Source organism: Coenobita brevimanus, chromosome 112 (assembly GCF_032717465.1).
Source record: "Coenobita brevimanus isolate Jiangsu-jjx chromosome 112, ASM3271746v2, whole genome shotgun sequence".
Classification (NCBI taxonomy): domain Eukaryota; kingdom Metazoa; phylum Arthropoda; class Malacostraca; order Decapoda; family Coenobitidae; genus Coenobita; species Coenobita brevimanus.
The window spans coordinates 3,306,119-3,329,000 of record NC_137065.1 but is presented as its reverse complement, the minus strand read 5'-3'; the positions used below and the strand labels follow the sequence as shown (position 1 = coordinate 3,329,000).

The 22,882-nt window shown below is 42.4% G+C and overlaps 1 protein-coding gene across 5 annotated transcripts in view; it reads right to left on the bottom strand.

Annotated features, from left to right (window-relative positions):
* rdgA (retinal degeneration A) overlaps nucleotides 1-18,634 on the bottom strand; it is a 429,656-nt gene extending 411,022 nt beyond the window's left edge. For all 5 annotated transcript variants that reach the window (XM_080286630.1, XM_080286634.1, XM_080286631.1 and 2 more), the window contains exon 1: nucleotides 18,039-18,634. In XM_080286630.1, coding sequence (XP_080142756.1) covers nucleotides 18,039-18,634 — 596 coding nt within the window. The remainder of the gene's footprint in view (nucleotides 1-18,038) is intronic.
* Between the last annotated feature and the right edge of the window lie 4,248 nt (nucleotides 18,635-22,882).

Sequence of the window (22,882 nt, the reverse complement as noted above, 5' to 3'; positions counted from 1 at the left end):
ATATTTTTCAGTCTATTATTTTTACTGTATTTCTTATTCATTTTTTTTTCACTTGCGATTTATTGCTATATTTTCATAATAATTTTTCTCCTCGTCCTTTTTTGATCAGTCTAATCTTTTTTTTTTTTTTTTTTTAACTTGGGAAGACTTGCTTTTCCCTTTATTTTTCACTCTCTCTCTCTCTCTCTCTCTCTCTCTCTCTCTCTCTCTCTCTATTTCGCTTTCTTTTTCTCTGTTACTTCCCTTCCACTTCTCTGTCTGTCCTTCCCATTTCTTATATATTTCTTCTTCTCTCTCATTTTTCCTTCGCTTTTTTTTTTTTTAGGTTGGAATCTTAATTAACCTGTCAAAGGTAAGAATGATTAATACCTGCTGAGAGAGAGAGAGAGAGAGAGAGAGAGAGAGAGAGAGAGAATGGAAAGGAAGAATGGAAGAAGGAAGCAAGGAAGGAGAGAAGGGAGGAGAGAGAAGGAGGGAGCGAGAGTAGGAGAGAATGGAGAAAAAATGTAAACAGAGAGAGGAAGAAAAATATAAAGGAGGGAGGGAGGTAGGGAGAGAGGGTGAAGGGGAGGGAAGGAGAGGAGGGAGGAAGGATGGAGAGGATAACACAGAAGAAGAGGGAAGAATAAATTAGAAAGGGAGGAGAGATAAAATGGAAGAAGGAAGGATGGACGACGGAAAGATGGAAGAAGGAAGGATGGAAGGAAAGAAGGAAGGAAGGAAGAATACTCAGTGAAGTATAGGAAAGATTGAACGTACAAGAGAAATGGAAAAAGCAAAAACAAATAAAAAAGGGTAAACAAAAGGGAAAAAACAAAGAAAAAAGAAAAGATGGAACCAAGAAAATTAAAAAAAAAAAATCCACCAGCATGATTATATATACTATTTTTTTCTATAATTTTTTCTTATTCTTTCTGATTAATAAATTTCTTGGCTCCACTTTTACTATATATTTCCCAGTTCTCTTTATTATTATTATTATTATTATTATTATTATTATTATTACTCTCTCAGCATATGTATTTTTCTCTACGAATATTTTTTTTGTTTCCATTTATTATTTTTGACAATATTTTTTCTGAATACTTTTTTTCTCAGTACAGATCATTTTCTATTAATATTTTTTTTTTTTCAATTTATATTTCTATCTCTTCAATATTTTTTCCTACGATATTTTCTTCACAATTTTTATTCCTCTCTTCCTTTACTACAATATTTTCTCTTCTCCTCCTTTACTATAATATTTTCTCTTCTTTACTACAATATTTTCTCTTCTCCTCCTTTACTACAATATTTTCTCTTCTCCTCCTTTACTACAATATTTTCTCTTCTTTACTACAATATTTTCTCTTCTCCTCCTTTACTACAATATTTTCTCTTCTCCTTTACTACAATATTTTCTCTTCTCCTTTACTACAATATTTTCTCTTCTCCTTTACTACAATATTTTCTCTTCTTTACTACAATATTTTCTCTTCTCCTTTACTACAATATTTTCTCTTCTCCTTTACTACAATATTTTCTCTTCTCCTTTACTACAATATTTTCTCTTCTCCTCCTTTACTACAATATTTTCTCTTCTCCTTTACTACAATATTTTCTCTTCTCCTTTACTACAATATTTTCTCTTCTCCTTTACTACAATATTTTCTCTTCTCCTTTACTACAATATTTTCTCTTCTCCTCCTTTACTACAATATTTTCTCTTCTCCTTTACTACAATATTTTCTCTTCTCCTTTACTACAATATTTTCTCTTCTCCTTTACTACAATATTTTCTCTTCTCTTCCTTTACAACAATATTTTCTCTTCTCCTTTACAACAATATTTTCTCTTCTCCTTTACAACAATATTTTCTCTTCTCCTTTACAACAATATTTTCTCTTCTCTTTCTTTACTACAATATTATATTCTAACTCAGATTATGTATATATATTTTCGAGTTTACTTAACCCTAGAATGCTTACGTCGGGTAAATTTCCCTGTTCGGCGATTTATTTATTTGCTATTTTGTTATGATAAGAGCTTTGGAGCTGCCCTTCCCTATACCTTCCATCCACCCTACCCCCTACTTACACAGGTAGTGGTGTGGTTTCATCTCGCATTTATCACCTTGATATTTGGGTTTAAAGTGTTTTTTACCCGACAAAAGCATTTGTGTTACATTTTTGTGTTTTCCTTTTTTTCCAGGTGTATAATTAGTTTCTGATTATATCAAAGAGACTAAAAGGTGAAAACAATCTAAAAGAGTCTAAATTGATTAAAAAGGTGTTTCACAGGTATAATGTGGATTAAGTGTTTTTTACCCGACAGAAGCATTTATTTTTTCTATTTTTTTTTTTTTTTTTTTTCAGGTGTATAATTAGTGTATGATTATATCAAAGAGACTAAAGTGTACAGAGACTAAAATAGACTAAACTGAAAGAAAATGTCGAAAAAAAATAAATTCTCCTGGCGAAAGCAGTACTGTGAGGATAATAACGTAAGCATTCTAGGGTTAATCATTTTTTTTTTTTTTTACACAACTTCTCCTCCTGTCTATTTCTAAGTCTTATAAATATCCTGTTCCTTCCTTATCACAGGCCTCTCTCTCTCTCTCTCTCTCTCTCTCTCTCTCTCCAAATTTCATAATATATTAGAAGCAACAAGGTATTAAAATTTGTTTTTATTTGTCATTATTTCTTTATTTACTTCTCTTATTCATTTATTTTCCTTACATTATCTTTATTTCTTTCATTTTTATTACCTCAATGTCCTTTATTTTTCTCCTATATTCATCTTTATTACATCTTCCTATTCCTTTTTTTTTTTTTTTCATTTTCTCTTTATCTCTCTTTTCATGGTAAAAAAAAAAAAAAAGCCGCCTGTCTCTCTCCTTTTATTTCTCTTTAATTTTCTCTCTTTCCAAGGTTCAAAAAACGATACTTTCTCTCTCTCTCCTCTCTTTTCTCTTTACATTTGAACAGATTATTTGACGGTGGTTCAATGCTCTTTTTCATTTCTCTTTTCATTTTTTTTCTTCTTTTTTTTTTTTACAAACAATGCTTTTCCTCCTTCCTTAATTTCTTTCTTTCTTTTTTTTCTTTATTTTATGCTTCTTCACGCTTCTTTTTCTTTCTCTTTTTCATAAACAATTTTAGTTTTTCTTCCTTTCTTTTTTCTTTCTATTTCATATCTACAACTCTCTCTCTCTCTCTCTCTCTCTCTCTCTCTCTCTCTCTCTCAAATCCCTATAATTTTCTTTCTCCTTTCGTTCTCTTTCTGTTTCTCTACACTTCTTTTCCTCCTCCACCTCACAGAAGAATCCCTACTCTTTTTCTTTCTTTCCTTCCTTCCTTCTCTCCCAAAGTCACAAATCATGCAGTAAATATTATAAGATTTTTTTCCAATCACAAACACAATCTCAAACGTTGACTTTCTCGCAGGTCTTCTTTATACGTGATTATGTATGTACAGATAGATAGATAGATAGATAGACAGACAAATAGACAGAGAGATGGAGAGATAGACGAATGAATGGATATACAGAACACATAGGGTAGACAGATATAGATAGATGGATGGACATAGAGACAGATGGTTTGATATACATATAGATAGACAAATAGATAGATAGATAGAGTTAGATAGATTGATAGACAGATGGCTGAATGGATATATATATAGATATGGTTGATAAGGTAGATAGATGGATATACAGATAGATATAGATAGATAGATAGACTTATGTAGGGATATAGTTATAGTTGATTGAGAAAGACTGACAGAGAGAGAGAGAGAGAGAGAGAGAGAGAGAGAGAGAGAGAACCATGACTCAAGAAGGACCAAGATCCGAGATACGAAAGTGAGAAAGTTGAGATAGTAAGGAAGTGAGAAAGTAAGATAGTAAGATAGTGAGAGAGACAGTAAACACTTCTGACCACGGAGCGCGCGACACACGAACTACTACGGTGATAAGGAGCAGCCCAGCGGTGTGTGTGTGTGTGTGTGTGTGTGTGTGTGTGTGTGTGTGTGTGTGTGTGTGTGTGTGTGTGTGTGTACCAACTAATCTCTTCTTATCTTTACTATCATTGTGTGTGTGTGTGTGTGTGTGTGTGTGTGTGTGTGTGTGTGTGTGTGTGTGTGTGTGTGTGTACCAGCTTCTTCTCCTTATCTCTCCTATCATGTTTTCTTCCCTTATCAGTTTCTTATCTTCGCTACTGCAGTGTTCCCGACCCTCTCTTTAATGTCTCTCTAAATTTTCTCTTTTTTTCTCTTATTTTCTTTCAATTTTCTCTTTTGCTCTTTAATTTCTCTTTAATTTTTCACTTTAAATTGCCTCTTTAAAATTTCTCTCAACTTTCTCTTTTTCTCTTCAGATTTTCTCTTTAATTTGCCTTAATTTTTTCTTTATTTTTCTCTCTTCATTTTCCCTTTATTTTCTCTCTAAATTTTTGTCTTTCTCTTTCATTTCCCTCTTTAATTCTTCTCTTTAAATTTTCTCTTTAATTCCCCTCTAAATTTTCTCTTTAATTTTTCTCGGGCTCCTACGACCCACTCCTGTCTCTTGGTTTTCCTAAATAAAATAAATAATAAAATTTGACAAACTGAAAATAAATCTAAATAAAACATAATAAATTTCTCAGCCTGAATAAATTTGTCTCAAGAAATTGGCCAAATCTCAAGAAAACTGTCTCAAGATATTGGCCAAATCTTAAGAAAACTGTCTCAAGGAATTGGACAAATCTTAAGGAAATTGTTTCAAGAAATCACCAGACGAAACTAAACCTCACATTCCATAAACCAGATTTTTTTTTTTTTTGGGGGGAGGGGGGTTACCTTTTCGAAACCATGCAGCCAACCCCCCCAAAAAAAAAAAAAACTCACGAAAAAAGAAAAAGAAAGAATAAAGAAAAGAAAAAAGAAAACTGAACGTCTTAAATATTTCCATCTTAAGGAACACGAAGACGATGGCAGAAACTTCAGTAACCTAGATTTAAGTAACGTAGGAAAGTAATGTACATTTAAGTAACGTAGGAAAGTAACCTAGATTTAAGTAACGTAGGAAAGTAATGTACATTTAAGTAACGTAGGAAAGTAACGCAGAGAAGTAACGCAGATCCAAGTAACGTAGAGAAGTAACGCAGATCCAAGGAACGTAGATCCAAGTAACGTAGATTCAAGTAACGCAGATCTGAGCTTTTCTTTCTTTCTTTTTTTTTTTTTACCTAAGTTCCCCCCCTCCTACCCCCCCAAAAAGGGATAATGACCTTACTGAGTTACCTAAATAAATTCGTTATCAGTTATTCAGGTTACGACACACTCCACATAGTAAAGATAGAGGAGTCCTTTATCGTGTTGTTTATACGTTACTCCCCTCCCCTCCCTTCCCTCCCCCCACCCCTCCTGACAGACACATCCCCTCTCCCCCCACCGACACCTTCATCTCATCCTAATCGCCCCTCCCCCCATCCCATCCACCCCTCCCTCTCTCTCTCTCCTATCCATCTCTCCCCCTGCCCTTCCCCTCTCCCTCCCCCTTAACCTCCCCTCCTTCCATCCTGTGTCCCCTCCCTCTCTCCCCCTCATCCTCCCATGTGTCATCGAGAGAGAGAGAGAGAGAGAGAGAGAGAGAGAGAGAGAGAGAGAGAGAGAGAGAGAGTGACATCCGGTGCTGACAGCTAACTAAAGCATCTCTCTCTCTCTCTCTCTCTCCCTCTCTCTTTGGGTCCACACTTTCTGGGATGTTCTGTTTTAGTTTAATTTAGTTTAGTTTAGTTTGTGCTGTGCTGTGCTGGGTTGGGTTGGGTTACATTTGGTTTTGGTTAGGTTTGGTTAGGATGGGTTTGTTTTGGTTAGGTTTGGGTTGGGTTGGGTTGGATTTGGTGTGGTCTGGTAAGGCTGAGATGGACTGAGTTAGGTTAGGACAGTGTACACCTGGCTGGGATTAATTAGGTTAGGTATGAGGTAAGGTTAGGTATAAGGTAAGCTTATGGGTTCGATTAAGGTAGGCCAGATTAAGGTAATATCACTTAAAACAGGTCAGAGTAGATAGGGTTAGGTTATACTAGACTAAGTAAAATAAATCAAGGCATAGATTAAGTTAACTAGCTAAGGTAAGGTAAGGTAAGGTGTGGTAAGGCAGGGTAAGATATGGTATGGTATGGTATGGTATGGTAAGGTAAGGTAAGGTAAGGTACCGTAAGGTAAGGTATGGTAAGATATGGTAAGGTAAGGTAAGGAAAGGAAAGGTAAAGTAAGGAAAGGAAAGGAAATGTAAGGTAAGGTAGGGTAAGGTAGGGTAGGGTAGGGTAAGGTAGGGTAGGGTAGGGTAAGGTAAGGTAAGGTAAGGTAGGGTAAGATATATGGTAAGATAGGGTAAGGTTAGGTTAGATATAGTACGGTAAGGTAAGGTAGGCTAAGATATGATAAGGTAAGATAAGGTATGGTAAGTTAAGGTACGGTAAGGTAAGGTGATACGGTAGTTCAGATTAAACATAATCATACTTAATCTCTACATCATGTCGTGAGAAAGTCGATTTTATCTCCTTATCTATTTCTTTATCTATCTGTTTCTCGAGTAAAATTTTGGACTCCAAAAAAGCCCCCTGGAGTATAAATAAATAAATAAATAAACTTTGCAAATTTCCAAGCTCTGCAATTACCTCTTCCATTAACTCCTTTAGAGATGAGGTCTTTTGAATTAGATTCTTATCACTATTTTTTTTTTTTTTTTTGCTTTCTTCTTTTAAGTTCATGGGGAGACTTCTCGTATTGATGTGAACTTTACTTTCCTGGGATATGAGTCAAAAGAAAAGGCGAAAGAAAAACCAAACTGACAAGGAAGAATGATAAAAGCAACAGGGGAATCAAATACAGAAACGGCAAGCAAGAACGAAACAAAGAGAAAGAATGAAACGACAAGGACTGAAGAAATTAAGCTAGACCGAAGTTGCAAAAATTATGCAACGAGGAAAATTGATACTGAAAAATATGAGGTGACGAAGCAAAATGATGAAACTATAAAGAAGGAAGCAGGAAATAAAAATAAATTGATGAGGAAGAAGTGAAACAGCAGAAGCGCGGAGAAGAAACATAATCAGTAAAAATGAAAGAAGCAAATGGAATGAATGAAACAAAACGAAGCATGAAACAAAAAGACGGAATGAAATACCAAGGAGAAATAAAAATGAGCAACAAGAAATGATGAAACAAAGAATGAAACATGAATAAATTTAGCAGCCGAAAAACAACAAAGTAAAAAAAAGAAAAAAGAAAAATCAAAAGGAAGTACCCACACAGGCTCTCGATGCACCAATGAAGCACGAAGGACTAATAAAGCACCAAAATGAGCAAAAGTGGAAATCGAAGCACCCACATGAAGCATTAAAAACGGAACACCCCAGAAAATTGAAGCATCTTGGAGGTCAGAAGAATGAAGTAGTCAAAATCAAGAATCCATCACAAGAATGTCAAGGCAAAGATAAAATTAGAAGCATGAAGCAGTTGAAAAAGTAACACAGGAAAGTGAAGCACTGAAACGAAGCAGCAGAAAGAACGAACGACCTCACTACCTTCCCGGGTGAAAGTTGACATCCTGTAGTGTATCCAGACTCATTAAAATATCCTCATCCTCATCCCCAGAAGTGTACACGGTTCTCATCATCACCTCCGTTGGGTTTATCAAGGCCCCCATTATCCCACCTGCACTAGATTTCCTGTAGGACGGAGGGTGTGGGCTGGAGGAATGGGGTCTCAGAGGGGCATGCGATTTGTGGATGTTCTGAGGGTGGATCAGGGTGGGGTGGCTCGTTGACCTGTCCATTAGGCTTATGATCGACTTGGCTTCTGAGCCTCCATGACCTGGATCGGTTGGCTTATGCGGGTGTTCGTTCCCCAGATCGGTTGACTCTACATGTTCATGCCTATGACTGGTTGAATTATCTGAACGTTCATGTCCCTCGGTTCGTGGGTCATAAGATGGTGTGTTGCTGGTGGTTGGCGAGGGGTCCTGGCTTGATTCCGAGTTGGATATGGTTTGAGGTAACATTGAGGTGGAGATCCGGCTCAAATCTGGGGTCGAAATGGATTTCCTCCTGGAATACATAAAGAAACTGGGCAGCCTAATGGAGGACCACCGCCGCAGCCCCTCTTCCTGGAGTGATACATCCTGTTTGCACTTGGCGCGGGAACTGGAGCGGAAAATTGTACCAACAAAGAAGCTAGGTTTATCAAGAGAACTGGACCTTTTCAAGCCAAGTGCCCTTTCGTGGTGGTTCTTCCCTTCTTCTGATTGAGTCTCATGGCTTTCCACCTTCTCATGCCTGGCCTGACCTGGGCTTGGGGTCCAGTGTTCAATCTGGAAGCTCTCGTATATAGGGCGTCGCAACCTAGTAAGCTGCGGACACCCTCGCAAGTCCTCAGTTGCTACATACTGACTCACTGGGTCACTTTTCTGTTCCCCAGCTGCTATTGTCTTCTCGGCCACAAACAAGTCGTCATAGTCAGTGCTATGGCTACTACCACGATTATCTGTGTGCTCTGAGGACGTGCTGAAGTTGCGTCCACTGCTACTAACACTGCCGCTGTGTTCAGACGTGCTGGTGCTGCGGCTGCTGGTACCGCCACTCCCGCATGTGCTACAGCTGTGTTCTGAGGAGACACTGCCACCCTGGTCCTCACCGGAAGATCTATCCCCTCTGCTCTTCCTCAGCTCTAACAGGTCGGCGTCAGTGCAGGCGAAGGGGTGAGGGGAGGGCCGACGGGGAGGCGGGTGGTCCGGCCGGAGTGTCTTTCGCCGTAATCTCGTCATGAAGGATGTGTGGTGTTTCAGGCTACTTGTTTTCTTACCTGTCTCAAAAGCCGCATCTGGGGAGCTAGGAGTCGTGGGGGGGCTTGCACGGGGGCTGTGGGAGTCTCGATGGGAGTTTTGGGCGTCCTTGCTGATACTGGGGGGCTTTCCATGAGGGTCTTTGTCGGAGTTTGAGGTACTTTTGTGGGAGTTTCCTTGGGAGTATGAACGCAGACGCAGTAACGCCTTGCTAAGTGCACCTCCGTCAGATGCTTCCTTGGCTGTTCCTGCATCAGTCTGGGTTCCATCTGTGGCTGACTTTGGGTTTTGGCCACTATCTGACTTTCCCGAGTTTTGGACAGAATCCGAATTTCCTCGGACAGAATCCGACTCTCTTTGGACAGAATCAGACTCTCCTTGAACAGAATCAGACCTTCCTTGGACAGAATCAGACTCTCCTTGGACAGAATCAGACCTTCCTTGGACAGAATCAGACTCTCCTTGGACAGAATCAGACTCTCCTTGGACAGAATCAGACCCTCCTTGGACAGAATCAGACCCTCCTTGGACAGAATCAGACTCTCCTTGGACAGAATCAGACCCTCCTTGGACAGAATCAGACTCTCCTTGGACAGAATCAGCAGTCTCAGGCACTCTCCAGCTCTCTATATTCGCCGTGGCCTCCCTCAACGCCTGTGCAACCATCCCGTTTAGTGGAAGGGGTGACTGGCCCCATCCCGACCCTGTCTCTCCCTCTGCACTCATCACCTCTCACCTCTTCTCACCACACTGCTCATCACAACGGATTTACGTAAGAGGTGTTTGGGGAATCCATTACGGTGGGGACGTGAGATGCATGGTGTAGTTAGAAGGCACCACCACACCACCACCACACTTGTGAGATGAACGAGCTCCACCACACCACACCACCACCACACTTATGAGATGAATGAGCTCCACCACACCACCCCACCACCACAATAGAGAGATGTATGAGCTCCACAACACTACCACACTACTGAGGTGAACAGGTTTGTAAGCATCACCACACTGCCACACCACACTACTGAGATATATACACACCAGCTCACTACCACACTACCGCAATGCCACACTACAAAGGTGCATATACCGTCACTTTACTGCACCACACTTCTGAAGATGTATTCGACGACAGACACCACACAACGCCGACGGACGCAAGTGATGTCAGGACGAACCACCACGCTCATACTGAAGTCACAGATATCCCATATGAAGTCAAACCGCTGGGCTGATGTCAGATCCACGTAGGCACATCATCATCATCTCTACAACACTTCTAATGATGTCAAAACGAATGTCCACAGTTCATAATCGAGATGAATATGATGTCACACAGATAGTAAGGTAAGATCTACAACATGAAGTCACACAGACGGGCCTAATTAAGTTCCACGTGAAGTCAGGAGGTCAAACTTCACTGTGATCTATTTAAGGTGACATCACAGCATCACACAGCCACACCACACACTTGAAGTCACATCTTTCTTCCACTGCGAGTCCGAAGATGCAAATGAAGTCACCACAGAACCGAGATCAGTTCCACACGAAGTCAGAGTGCATCACGCTTCACTGTGCTGCATTGTACGTGACAGAACAGCATCACACCGCCACACCACACCACATGAAGTTTTGATATCCACATGAAGTCTCACCACACATCCACAGAGGAGATTCAGACCCCAATGACGTCAGCCAGGTGAAGTCAGAGGGCATCACGCTTCACTGTGCTGCATTGTACGTGACAGAAGAGCACCACACCGCCACACCACCACAGTCTTCAGCACCACAATCACTTTATCGGGCGATTTCCTTGTGAGCTCGTATCAGTGGCAGGGGAGAGAGAGCCACAAACTCCCATCCTCTCTCTCCCATTACTACCATTCCCCTACCATTCCTCCCACAGGCGCATGCATACACTACACCCCTTCTACGCTCTCCTATCTACCACTCTGTCTACTCCAAACTCTCCCTCTCCTTCTCTTAAGCAGATCATTTGGGTAGTTTGTTTTAACACTAATTGACAACTCGGTGGACTAAATAACACTAAGCTGACAACTCCCGTGTGTGTGTGTGTGTGTGTGTGTGTGTGTGTGTGTGTGTGTGTGTGTGTGTGTGTGTGTGTGCTTCTATTCCCACGCGTGGACAGTGGTTTAATGGTGGAATGACAAGTGTGTGTGTGTGTGTGTGTGTGTGTGTGTGTGTGTGTGTGTGTGTGTGTGTGTGTTGTGTGTGTGTGTGTGTGTGTGTGTGTGTTTGTGTGTGTGTGTGTGTGTGTGTGTGTGTGTGTGTGTGTGTGTGTGTGTGTGTGTGTGTGTGTGTGTGTGTGTGTGTGTGTGAATATTCTCAGGCTCCTATGACTCACTCTCAGCTGAAGTAAACCTTCTGAAAGCAAAAAAAAAAAAAGAAAAAGAAAAAGACAAGACAAGAAAAAGAAAAAAAGATTCAATATACCTTTTTTTTTTTGGGGGGGGACCGGGGTGAAAATTTTTGATCGGAAAAAATCATGAAAAAATAAAAAAATAAAAAAAATCGCCAGGTAGCCACAGGGGGAAGACGTGCTCGGCCTGAAGGGGTTAATCTCGGCCACTGATAACGATAAGGGATCTGGGAATAGCATGACCTTAACTCCTTCCACCGCGTGACTTATTTTTTCAATTTTTTTTTCGCTTTTTTCACTAATTTTTTCGTTTTTTTTTTACGGCTTTTTTTTGTTTTTTCGTTTTTTCCCTTAACTTTTTTCACTACTTTTTTCTTTTTTTTTCGTTATTTTTTCCTAACTTTTTTTCGCAACTTTTTGACTACTTTTTCGTTTTTTTTTTTTTTTTTACTTTTTTTCTGATTTTTCGCTACCTTTTTTTCGCTTACCTTTTGCACTATTTTTTCGCATTTTTCTTTTTCGTTACTTTTTTTAACTAACTTTTTTCGTGTTTTTGGCTTTTTTTTTTTTCTTCATGTATTTTCCTTCACTTTCGGACGGTCCTCTCCTACTGAGGGGATGGATATGTGTCCAATCCCTTCTCCTGGTGTGGGACGCCTTCACGTGGTGGCACTGATATAATAAGTCGGTGCTGCTGCTTGGCTACCAAAGTCCCTCACCTCCCTCCCTCCCTTCTTCCTCCCTCCCTTCCTTCCTTTTTTCCTTCTTCCTCCCTCCCTCCCTTAAGGACGATGGTGGACTGCTGAAGAGGGGCAATTTAAGCCTGCAGTCCACCGAGGCCACATTCAGATGAGCTGCTACTACTACTACTATACTACTACTACTATTACCGGTACTATACAACTAATACTACTATCACTACCACTTACCACTACTACTACTACTATTGTTACTACTACCACCACCACCACCACCACTACTACTAAACTCCAAACAATTATATTAAGTATGACAGAATTTGTAGAGACGGGGATAAAAAAATAAAGAAGTTTTCATATCTCTCTTTTTAACCCCACTTCATTTTTTTTTTTTTAATGGAGAACAGAGGAAGGAAAAACATCCATCATCCAGCCCTACGTTGCCCCATGAGGAGCGTAGGAGCCCGGGGCTAGGCGAGTTGGTCCCGACATTTAAAATGAGAATGGCCAGCCTCACTCAATCCCTGCGTGGCATTACGTGAGCAATCAACCCCAACCACCCCTTGGATATAAACCCTTCACCGGCTCAATCCGACTGGAGCACAATAATTACCCACTAAAGCACCAGGCGCCAAGGAAAAAACATATGAATAAAATATAATAAGATGTCTCAAAGAACCAAGACATCCTCGGGGGGAAGAGACAAGGCCCAGCTGAGGTTACTACTAGACGCGCTTATCTTCCTTATCTCGAGGCGGCCCGGGGAGTTTGTGATAAGGGCTAGGCGCATCTTTATTATCATCATTATTATTATTATCATCATCATCATCATCATCGTTGTCGTTATCATTATCATCATCATCGTCGTCGTTGTCGTTATCTTTATCATCATTATCATCATCATCATTATCGTTGTCGTCGTCGTCATCATTTTCATTTATTGTTGTTTTTATTATTATTATTATTTATTTTTATTATTATTATTATTATTATTTCCATTATTATTATCATTATCATATATGCTATCATTATTATTAGTAGTAGTAGCAGTAGTAGTAGTAATAGTAGTAGTAGTAACAGTAGTAGCGGTAGTAGTAGTAGTGGTAGAGTAGTAGTAGTAGTAGTAATAGTAGTAGTAGCAGTATTTGCATCATCAGCACTCTCCATCATCATCATTAACACATACTATCCACCTCACCACCACCACCACCACCATCGCCACCACATCATCGAATTTCACGCTACCAAGACAGTACAGTATATTGTAGTCAGAATGAGGGGGCTTTTTGACTAGTAACCAAGGAGACTCGTTTGTACTTTATACCCAAGATTCAATAAATTTCATGCAACTCTAATGTAATATATTGTAGTCAGACTGGTGGCCCTTTTTGACTAGTAACCAAGGAGACTCATCTGCTTCATTACCACGGTTGGCTGACCAGAGGGGGAGAGACTAACTAGGAGAGTGGGTATGAGGAGGGTGGTTAGGCAATGGAGAGGGGGGCCAAGAATTAGCGTGAGAGAGAGAGAGAGAGAGAGAGAGAGAGAGAGAGAGAGAGAGTACAAATGACAAGTTTTATTTGTACCCCTCGCAGGATGTGGGGTTGGGCAACGAGAGAGAGAGAGAGAGAGAGAGAGAGAGAGAGAGAGAGAGTGCCAGTCCAAGATAACCAGATCCGGCATGTGCAGTGTTGCCAACCCCACCCACGTCTCCCGCAGCAGTTGGCACCCCTGATTAGCCTATGAATTCTGGGCGCCCCTTAACACCTCTTCCTTAGCGATTTGTTTTTCATATTACACCTTCTCTCGGCTGTTATTTGTGGTGTTATAATGCAAGTTATGAAGAAGAAACAAGGAAATACAAGAAAAATAACAAAAAAACAAAAGTGAGAAAAAATAAAATACGGGAATACACTAAAAAAAAAAACACACAAACAAGAAAATCTAATAAAATTAAAAAAATAAGAAAATATCAAAAAATAACAAGAAAAAATAAAATACAAGATTATTAGAAAAAAGAGAAACAAGAAAATAAGAAAACTACAAAATAAAAAAGATATACAACTGAAACAAGAAAATAAGAAAATAAAAGAATATAAATTAAAATACAATAATTACAAGAAAATACAATACATATACAAGCAAATGCAAGAAAAAAAGAAAATACTGGGCTGTAATGGTCAGAAAATAGCAATCTGTAAACTGCACATCTGAATGTTTTACTACTACTACTACTACTACATACTACTACTACTACTATTATCATTATTATTATTATTATTATTATTGCTATCATCATCGTTGGTAGTAGTAGTAATAGCAGCAGTAGTAGTAATAGCAGCAGCAGCAGTAATAGTAGTAGTAGTAGTAGTAGTAGTAGTAGCAGTATAGTTACTATTTCAAGACGTTATACATTAATGGAAAAGCTTCTCGTACTGAAAGGGTTAAGCAAGCTCCATTAAATCTCAAGGACAGGAAATCGTTTTAGCCTTTCTTGAGATATATACGATTTTCTTAAACTTATCTCAAGAATTTCTCAAGACGTCATTTATCACGGGGTTTAAGAAGGCCGTATCTAACCCCTCTAGTTCGATACGCCTCTCCTAAGCTAAATAAAAATCGTCTAAATAAAAAAAAATAAAAAATAAATCACATCCCAGGGCGGAATTCATTGATAAATCACCTACGCCTCGATCCTGTATGGCGGTGTGTGGCAACCATCGACGCCATCTTTGAAGCAGTGATACCAACCTCTACAAGATAACCTTTAAACTTTCCTACGCCTATTTTTCCATTTTTTAACCGCTAATACTTATTTTTACGCCTCTATATAACGTTTAATATATTGACTTGGATATATAATAGCCCAAAACCGCTATGTAAATCGTCTAAGGGCTCGCTATAGTGATCTTCAGAGTCCCTTGTGTTGGTACGACTGATCAAGTGTAAACAAGGCGCTCCTTCGTTTTCTATGTTTTCCTGTTTTTTATTTGATTCCCGAGAGAGAGAGAGAGAGAGAGAGAGAGAGAGAGAGAGAGAGAGAGAGAGAGAGAGAGACCCATTAAAGTCAAAATCGTGGAATATTAAAAAAAAAAACTTAATTTCTTTTGGCTTATTCTTCCGAGAGAGAGAAGAGAGAGAGATAAAGAGAGAGAGAGAGAGACCCATTAGTCAAAAATCGTAATTATAAAAAAATAAAACCTTGATTTCTTTTAGCTATTACTTCCTCCTAGCCCAAGGTTAAGCTATAATAATAATAATAATAATAAATGGACGTAATAATAATAATAATAATAATAATAATAATAATAAATCATATATAGAAAAAATATATACACAGCACACATCTAATTTATTATATGTGCATATTTTTGGGCGAGTAGGTTTTTAATGCATTATTTAAAGTCACCCCCTTTGGATTTTTTTCTTTAATTTTTTTTAAGTCATCCCTTTTGGAGACCCGTTTTTCTTCATTTTTGCTTTTTTTAAGTAATTTTTTAAGTGTCCCCTTTTGGATCGTTTTTTTTTTTTTCTTTAAGTATTTTTTTAAGTCGCCCTTGTTTGAATCCGTTTTCTTTCTCCTCTTTTTTTTTTTCTTTCCTGCTCGTGACGTATGACAGAAAAAGGCAATCATTAATACATATATATTTTAATTTTTGGGAAGGGATGGGATTTTCACCTTTCCTTTTCCTTTTTTTTTAATCTCTTCCGTTTCCTCATCGTCATCATTCTCTCTCTCTCTCTCTCTCTCTCTCTCTCTCTCTCTCTCTCTCTCTCTCTCTCAAATAATAAAGACATTAATTTTGATTTATTTTTCTATATTTGAAAGTTAAAAATGTAGTATATGAGAGAGAATGTATGGTGAAGGGTTGGAGAGGGAGGGAAAGACCCGGGATGAGATGGAGGGATGGCACAGAGAAGTATACGAGAGGTTATGGGAGTGAGGTAGAGGGTGAGAGGGAGTGAGGTAGAGAGTGAGATGGAGGGAGGAAGTAGAGAGGTATATGAGTGAGGTGGAGTGGAGGGGAGAGGGAGGGGGAGGCCGAGGATGAGATGGAGGGATGGAATAGAGAGGTACACGAAGAGGGCTGTGACTTGGGGGGAGGGCAGCGACATGGCAGGAGACAGGGCGACATGGAGGCGATTTCTTTGTGGCTAACCCTTTACGGGATCAAGGAGACTGGCTACAGATAGATATATAGAGAAATATCTTTTATTCTGACGTAGAAAAAAAGGGCGAAAGAGGCAATATATATTTTTCCGTGTCCTTTACTTCTTTGCTTCATGGAAAGAGGGAAGAGGCAGAGAGGGGAAAAACACACGTCTCACAAAATCAACATAAACACCTTTTTCATTACCTGTATCCGTGAGCATGTAAGGTAAACCACACACGACGCCTCACCAGCATCACCATCAACCTATCCCACCTCACCATTTTTATATAGGGGTTGGGCATAATATATAAAATGTAGACCAGGATCAAAAGGGACCAGAAAAACACCGAAAAAAAAAAACTGTAAATCATCATCATCATCATCATCACCCTACCTTCCCATTTTTTTATATGGGAGGTGGAGGGTAGGAAGATCAAGACACGAAAATACACAGGTACAAATACAGGTAATACTTGTAATATTAGTCCCTGTATTACTTGGAGGATATATACAACATGCGATTGTATTATTGCTGTATTTTTTTCTGTACATGTCAGTAGTATTTATGTATACGAAAGGGGGGCTGGGGGGCGGTGTTCCCCTTTTTTGAGCTGACAGAGAGAGAGAGAGAGAGAGAGAGAGAGGTGGGTAAAATGAATGTAAGAGTTAAATAAAGAAAGGTGGGAGGAGGCAAAGAGAAAGACAATAAAGAAAACATTAAAAAAAACACAAAGAAATAAAGGATGACAAAATAATAGGAAAAGCAACAGAAAATAAAGCACAGAAGGAAACGAAGTAATAAAGAGGAAGAGACAGACAGACACGATTAATAAAGAGTGAAAAAGAGGAGATAGAGAAAAAACAGTGGAAAGGAGAAGAGAGAAAAAAGAAAGTGGGAGAGAGGACAGAAGAATGGATGAGAGAGAGAGAGAGAGAGAGAGAGAGAGAAGAATGGAAGATGAGAGAGGGGTATGAAGGATGAAAGCGACAAAGAGAATAGGATAGTAGGCAAAGAATAAAGGGGGTAAAGAAAATGATGAAAGATAAGAAAGAGGTAAAGAGGACGTCAGAAGAAAATGAGAAAAGAAAATAAGTCACAGAAGAAAATGAGTAAAGAAAAGAATAAGTCAGAGAAGAAAGGGTGATAAGAAAAAAGGTAAAGGCAGAAAAGAAAGAGAATAAAGCAAATAAAAGACACAAAAGAAAAGATAAATACAGACTAAGACACAGAAGAAAAAATAAAGAAAATCTATAGAAGAAAGGAGGGTAAAGAAAAGAAAGACAGCCAGAAGAAAGAGGATAAAGAAAAGGATAAAAGACATAGAGGAAAAGAACAGGAAAGACTTAAGACACAGAAGAAAGAGGGATAAAGAAAAGGATTAAAGACAACTGCATCTAAAGGTGTCGGGATACTAAACATGGATCAGACACGTGCCTCCTTACGCATTCCCCTCACATACACACACGTACACACCGCCACACGTACATGCACAAGCTCACGTACACACACACACACCCACACACACCCCTCCTCTAAGCTCCGGCTGGAGGGAGGGGGTGTGGGGGGTTGGGGAGGGGGGTTTACTAAGAGGGGGAGAGGGGGCGAAAAAGGGGACTTCGTAGGCGGTTCCAGATGACACATAAATGGGTTGACGTCCAAGGCAGAGGTACTTCGAGATCCAGAGGGCGTATCCAGCGACGGGTGGGGGGGGTGGGGTGCACATCCGATGCCGGGGATGGTGGTGGGGGCACAGAAAATGGAGGGGGGGCCAGGGGGGGGGGGCGACGATACAGAAACAGCGACACTGACTACGAGGGCGAGACTATCTTTGTTTTGGGGTGTTGGGGAGAGGGACGTTGGGGAGGGGAAGAGCCTTCATGGGCCTCCTGCTGGCGTGGGTGGGGGGCAAAAGGGCAGTGCGGGCAACTACTAACACCAGTGGGGCGGTGAAGGGGGGTTGGAGGGGCTGGGGAGGGGAAGGGGGGGGCGGTACCTGAAGGGGTCGTATGCGCCGAGCGACTCCCAATTAGTCGAGATGATCCTGGGGATGACGGGGGACACGGGCGTGGCGGGCGTGGGCGTGGTGGGTGACACGGGCGTGGTGAGCATGGGCGTGCAGAGGGGGGACAGGGCCACGTACTCCCCATCCCCCAGGGGCAGCGGCAGGGTGTGGAAGGCGGCAGGGAGGGTGACCACTACGCGGGGCTCCAGGTGGATGGGGCCGCTGATGATTTGGGGCTCGTCACCAGGCCGACGGAGAGACCCCCTGGGCGAGGCGCGGGGGGAGGGGCGTGGGGATGGCCTGGGGGATGACCGTGGGGAGGACACCGCCTGCAGGATCAGGGCCACATCCTCGCTGGCCCGGCGGAGTGACCCGTGGCGACTACTTCTGGGGGAGTGTCGGGGGGAGGGGTCCAGGTGCTGCTGGCCACACAAGGGAGGGAGGGGGTCCTCGCCCTCGCGTCGCAGGGACCCGTGGCGGCTGCCCCTGGGGGAGTGGCGGGGGGAGTGACGAGGGGAGGCCCTGGCGGAGTTGCTGCGGCGGGTGCGGACCCCGGGGGGCAGCCCCGGGGCAGGGCCTTCCGGCATGGTGGCGTCGCAGCTGGCCAGACGTCACAAGGCGTTGGCTAGGTCGTTGAGCTCGATGCCCAAGGCCACGGCGGGCAGGGAGAGGGAGGGCCCGGGGGGGCAGGTCCCGGGGCCCTCCGACCCCCGCCGTGGCCCCCCCGCCCCTGACCCAGACCCGTCCAGCATGGTCATGGGCGGCCTTTAGCGCCCCCGCCCGCCACAGTGGCCGTCAGGCCGCCCGCCGCCCCAAGCTGCCGCTGCCCGCCCCCTGCCGCCCAACGCAGACCATCAAGGGGGGCGGCACAACCTGGCCTCACGCCGCCGCCGCTGCCGCTGCGCCCACGGCCTGCCGGTGCAAGTGTGGGTGTGGGCACGGAGGGTGTCGGGGGCGGCGGTGGGGGGGTTGCTGTGTGTGTGTGTGGGCCTTGTGGTGTTGCCCTGGTGTGTCCTGCCACTACACCGCCTGCACCACCACGCCACACACCGCTGCTACCTCTGCTGAAGGGGGGAGTGGGGGGCTGACTACACCTGCACCACAACACCACACACCACCACCATACCACATCACACCAATACAACAGCATATCACACCAACATCACACAATACCATCATACCACACACAACAACACCACCATACCACACCACATCATCACACAATACCATCATACCACACACAACACCACCATCATACCACACCACATCATCACACAATACCATCATACCACACACCACAACACCATCATACCACACCACACCACATCAGTCACACCACACTACACCAAACAATACCACACCTACACCTTAAAACAACACTAGCTCTAAACCACCTACACCACAACACCACCTACACCACAATACATAAATAATCCTGTAACACCACCAATACACCCGCGGTTAAAGCAAAATACCAATAACACCACAAAATTAACACCATAACAGAACACTAACACACACCTACACTAGTACCACACTTACACCACCACCACAACACCACCACAGCACACACCACCACCACAATTACACTAACACACTAACACCACACTTTAACACCAATTTATACCAAATTTTCACCACAATCAGACTTACACCATCACCACCACCACCACCACACCATAATACACACCAGCACCTGAACCACCACCACCACACACCACACCAACACCACACACCACACCATCACCACATCAAACCACACTCACACCTCACCACACACACACACACACACACACACCACACCACCACCTCATCAAACCACACTCTCATCACCACCACACTACACCACATTTACACCTCACCACATCACACCACACCACACTTACACCACCACCACCACACCTGCGGCACAACTGGTCAGGAACTAAGTGGCGGTACAACTTACGCAGACGCTCTCTCTTCCCTCCCTCCCTTCCCTCCCTCCCTACTTCATCTGACTCCCTCCCTGCCTCCCTCCCCACCTATCTTCCTCTCCCTTCCATCTCCCTCCCCTGACTTCATCTTCCTCCCTCCCTCGCTACCTTCCTACCTGCCTATCTTCCTCCTCTACTCTACCTCCTCTCTCTCTCTCTCTCTCTCTCTCTCTCTCTCTCTCTCTCTCTCTCTCTCTCTCTCGTCTTCCTCCCTTTTATCTCCCCTCCCTCTCTCCCTTCCATCTCTCCTACTTCATCTCTCTCTCTCATCCACTCCTGCCATCCATCTTCACCCTCTCCCTCCCTTCCCCTCCCTCTTCCCCCTCCCCCTTAACTGTTTGCCCTTGTCATCAGAGCCGAGGCACCCGCCGTCCAGAAGCCCATCCTCCGGGCGAAATGGGGGTGAAAAGTAAATAAATAAATGCTAAGAAATCAATACACGCACACACACACACGCGCGCACACACACACACACACACACACAGGTTTAATGAACACACACACGCACACAGGTTTAATGAACATACATACACACACACACACACACACACACGCGCGCGCGCGCACAGGCTTAATGAACACACACACACACACACACACACACACACATACAGGTTTAATGACCTTTTCGGGCAAGCATTGTACGAAATAAATTGAATTACTTGTATAAAAATTAGTGGACATTCTTTTTTCACCAAATACATACATACATACATACACACATACATACATACATACATACAATACATACACATACATACATACATACAATACATACATACATATACACATACACACATACATCAAATAATCATACAATAATCCACCCATTCAGCTCTACATACATACATACATATATACATAACACGAGCACACAAGATCTGGAAAACTGTATGAAGACGGATAATGTATGGCGCGCGCGCACACACACACACACACACGTATTTAATTACCACAAAGGCCAATTGAAATACCCATCACGGCACAGGCTCTGCATATTAACAGCCCCGTGTGTGTGTGTGTGTGTGTGTGTGTGTGTGTGTGTGTGTGTGTGTGTGTGTGTGTGTGTGTGTGTGTGTGTGTGTGTGTGTGTGAGAGAGAGAGAGAGAGAGAGAGAGAGAGGGAGCGAGAGAGAGAGAGAGAGAAAGATGAAGTAATAGCAGTAGTAGTAGTAGCAGTAGTAGTAGTAGCAGAAGTAGTACTACTACTACTAGTAGTAGTAGTAGTAGTAGTAATTGTCTCGATAATAAAGGCTCCAATATGCTTGCACGCGTCGGCCTTGGTCACCTACCGGCGGCTCTCCACGCTGCTCGATCTCTGGCAGCCTCCCTATTCAGTCCCCCATCCCTGAGGTCACACTCGATGACCTCGTCCCAGGTCTCTTTCGGCCTACCTCTCGCAACCCAACCCCCAACGTTCACACTTCTCACCTTCCTCCTCTCCACATGTCCAAGCCATCTCAGTCTACCCCTCCTTATCACAACACCAATACACTCCAGTCCCAACCTTCCTCCCAAACCATCTCAGTCTACCCCTCCTTATCACAACACCAATACACTCCAGTCCCATCCTTCCTCCCAAACCATCTCAATCTACCCCTCCTCATCACAACACCAATACACTCCAGTCCCATCCTTCCTCCCAAACCATCTCAATCTACCCCTCCTCAACACAACACCAATACACTCCAGTCCCATCCTTCCTCACAACTCTTCCATTGTAAACCTAGCCCCCCCAGGCCTCGCATTCATGTGTTAGGAATGTAATGCTGTATGGGAGAGTGTAATGCTGTATGGTAGTGAGTGTAATGCTGTATGGTAGTGTGTGTGATCCTGTATGGTAGTGTGTAATGCTGTATGGTATTGAGTGTAATGCTGTATGGTAGTGTGTAATGCTGTATGGTAGTGTGTAATGCTGTATGGTAGTGAGTGTAATGCTGTATGGTAGTGAGTGTAATGCTATATGGTAGTGAGTGTAATGCTGTATGGTAGGAGTGTAATGCTGTATGGTGGGAGTGTAATGCTGTATGGTATTTAGTGTAATGCTGTATGGTAGTGAGTGTAATGCTGTATGGTAGTGAGTGTAATGCTGTATGGTAGTGAGTGTAATGCTGTATGGTAGTGAGTGTAATGCTGTATGGTAGTGAGTGTAATGCTGTATGGTAGTGAGTGTAATGCTGTATGGTAGTGTGTAATGCTGTATGGTAGTGAGTGTAATGCTGTATGGTAGTGAGTGTAATGCTGTATGGTAGTGAGTGTAATGCTGTATGGTAGGAGTGTAATGCTGTATGGTAGTGAGTGTAATGCTGTATGGTAGTGAGTGTAATGCTGTATGGTAGTGAGTGTAATGCTGTATGGTAGTGAGTGTAATGCTGTATGGTAGTGAGTGTAATGCTGTATGGTAGTGAGTGTAACGCTGTATGGTAGTGTGTAATGCTGTATGGTAGTGAGTGTAATGCTGTATGGTAGTGAGTGTAATGCTGTATGGTAGTGAGTGTAATGCTGTATGGTAGGAGTGTAATGCTGTATGGTGGTAAGTGTAATGCTGTATGGTAGTGAGTGTAATGCTGTATGGTAGTGAGTGTAATGCTGTATGGTAGGAGTGTAATGCTGTATGGTGGTAAGTGTAATGCTGTATGGTAGTGAGTGTAACGCTGTATGGTAGTGAGACCTGGGCAGTAAAGTCTCTCTATCTATCTATCTATTGCCCGACGCCCTGATCCCGCAAAGGGTGGCCGTAGACAAAACGCCTCCAAGTCGCTCTGTCACCCACCATTTGACTGCACTCCCCCCAAGTCAGTAAAGGAAGGAATGCAAGTCGCCAATATTGATACGACTGAAAGACACCTGAACTTAAGACAAT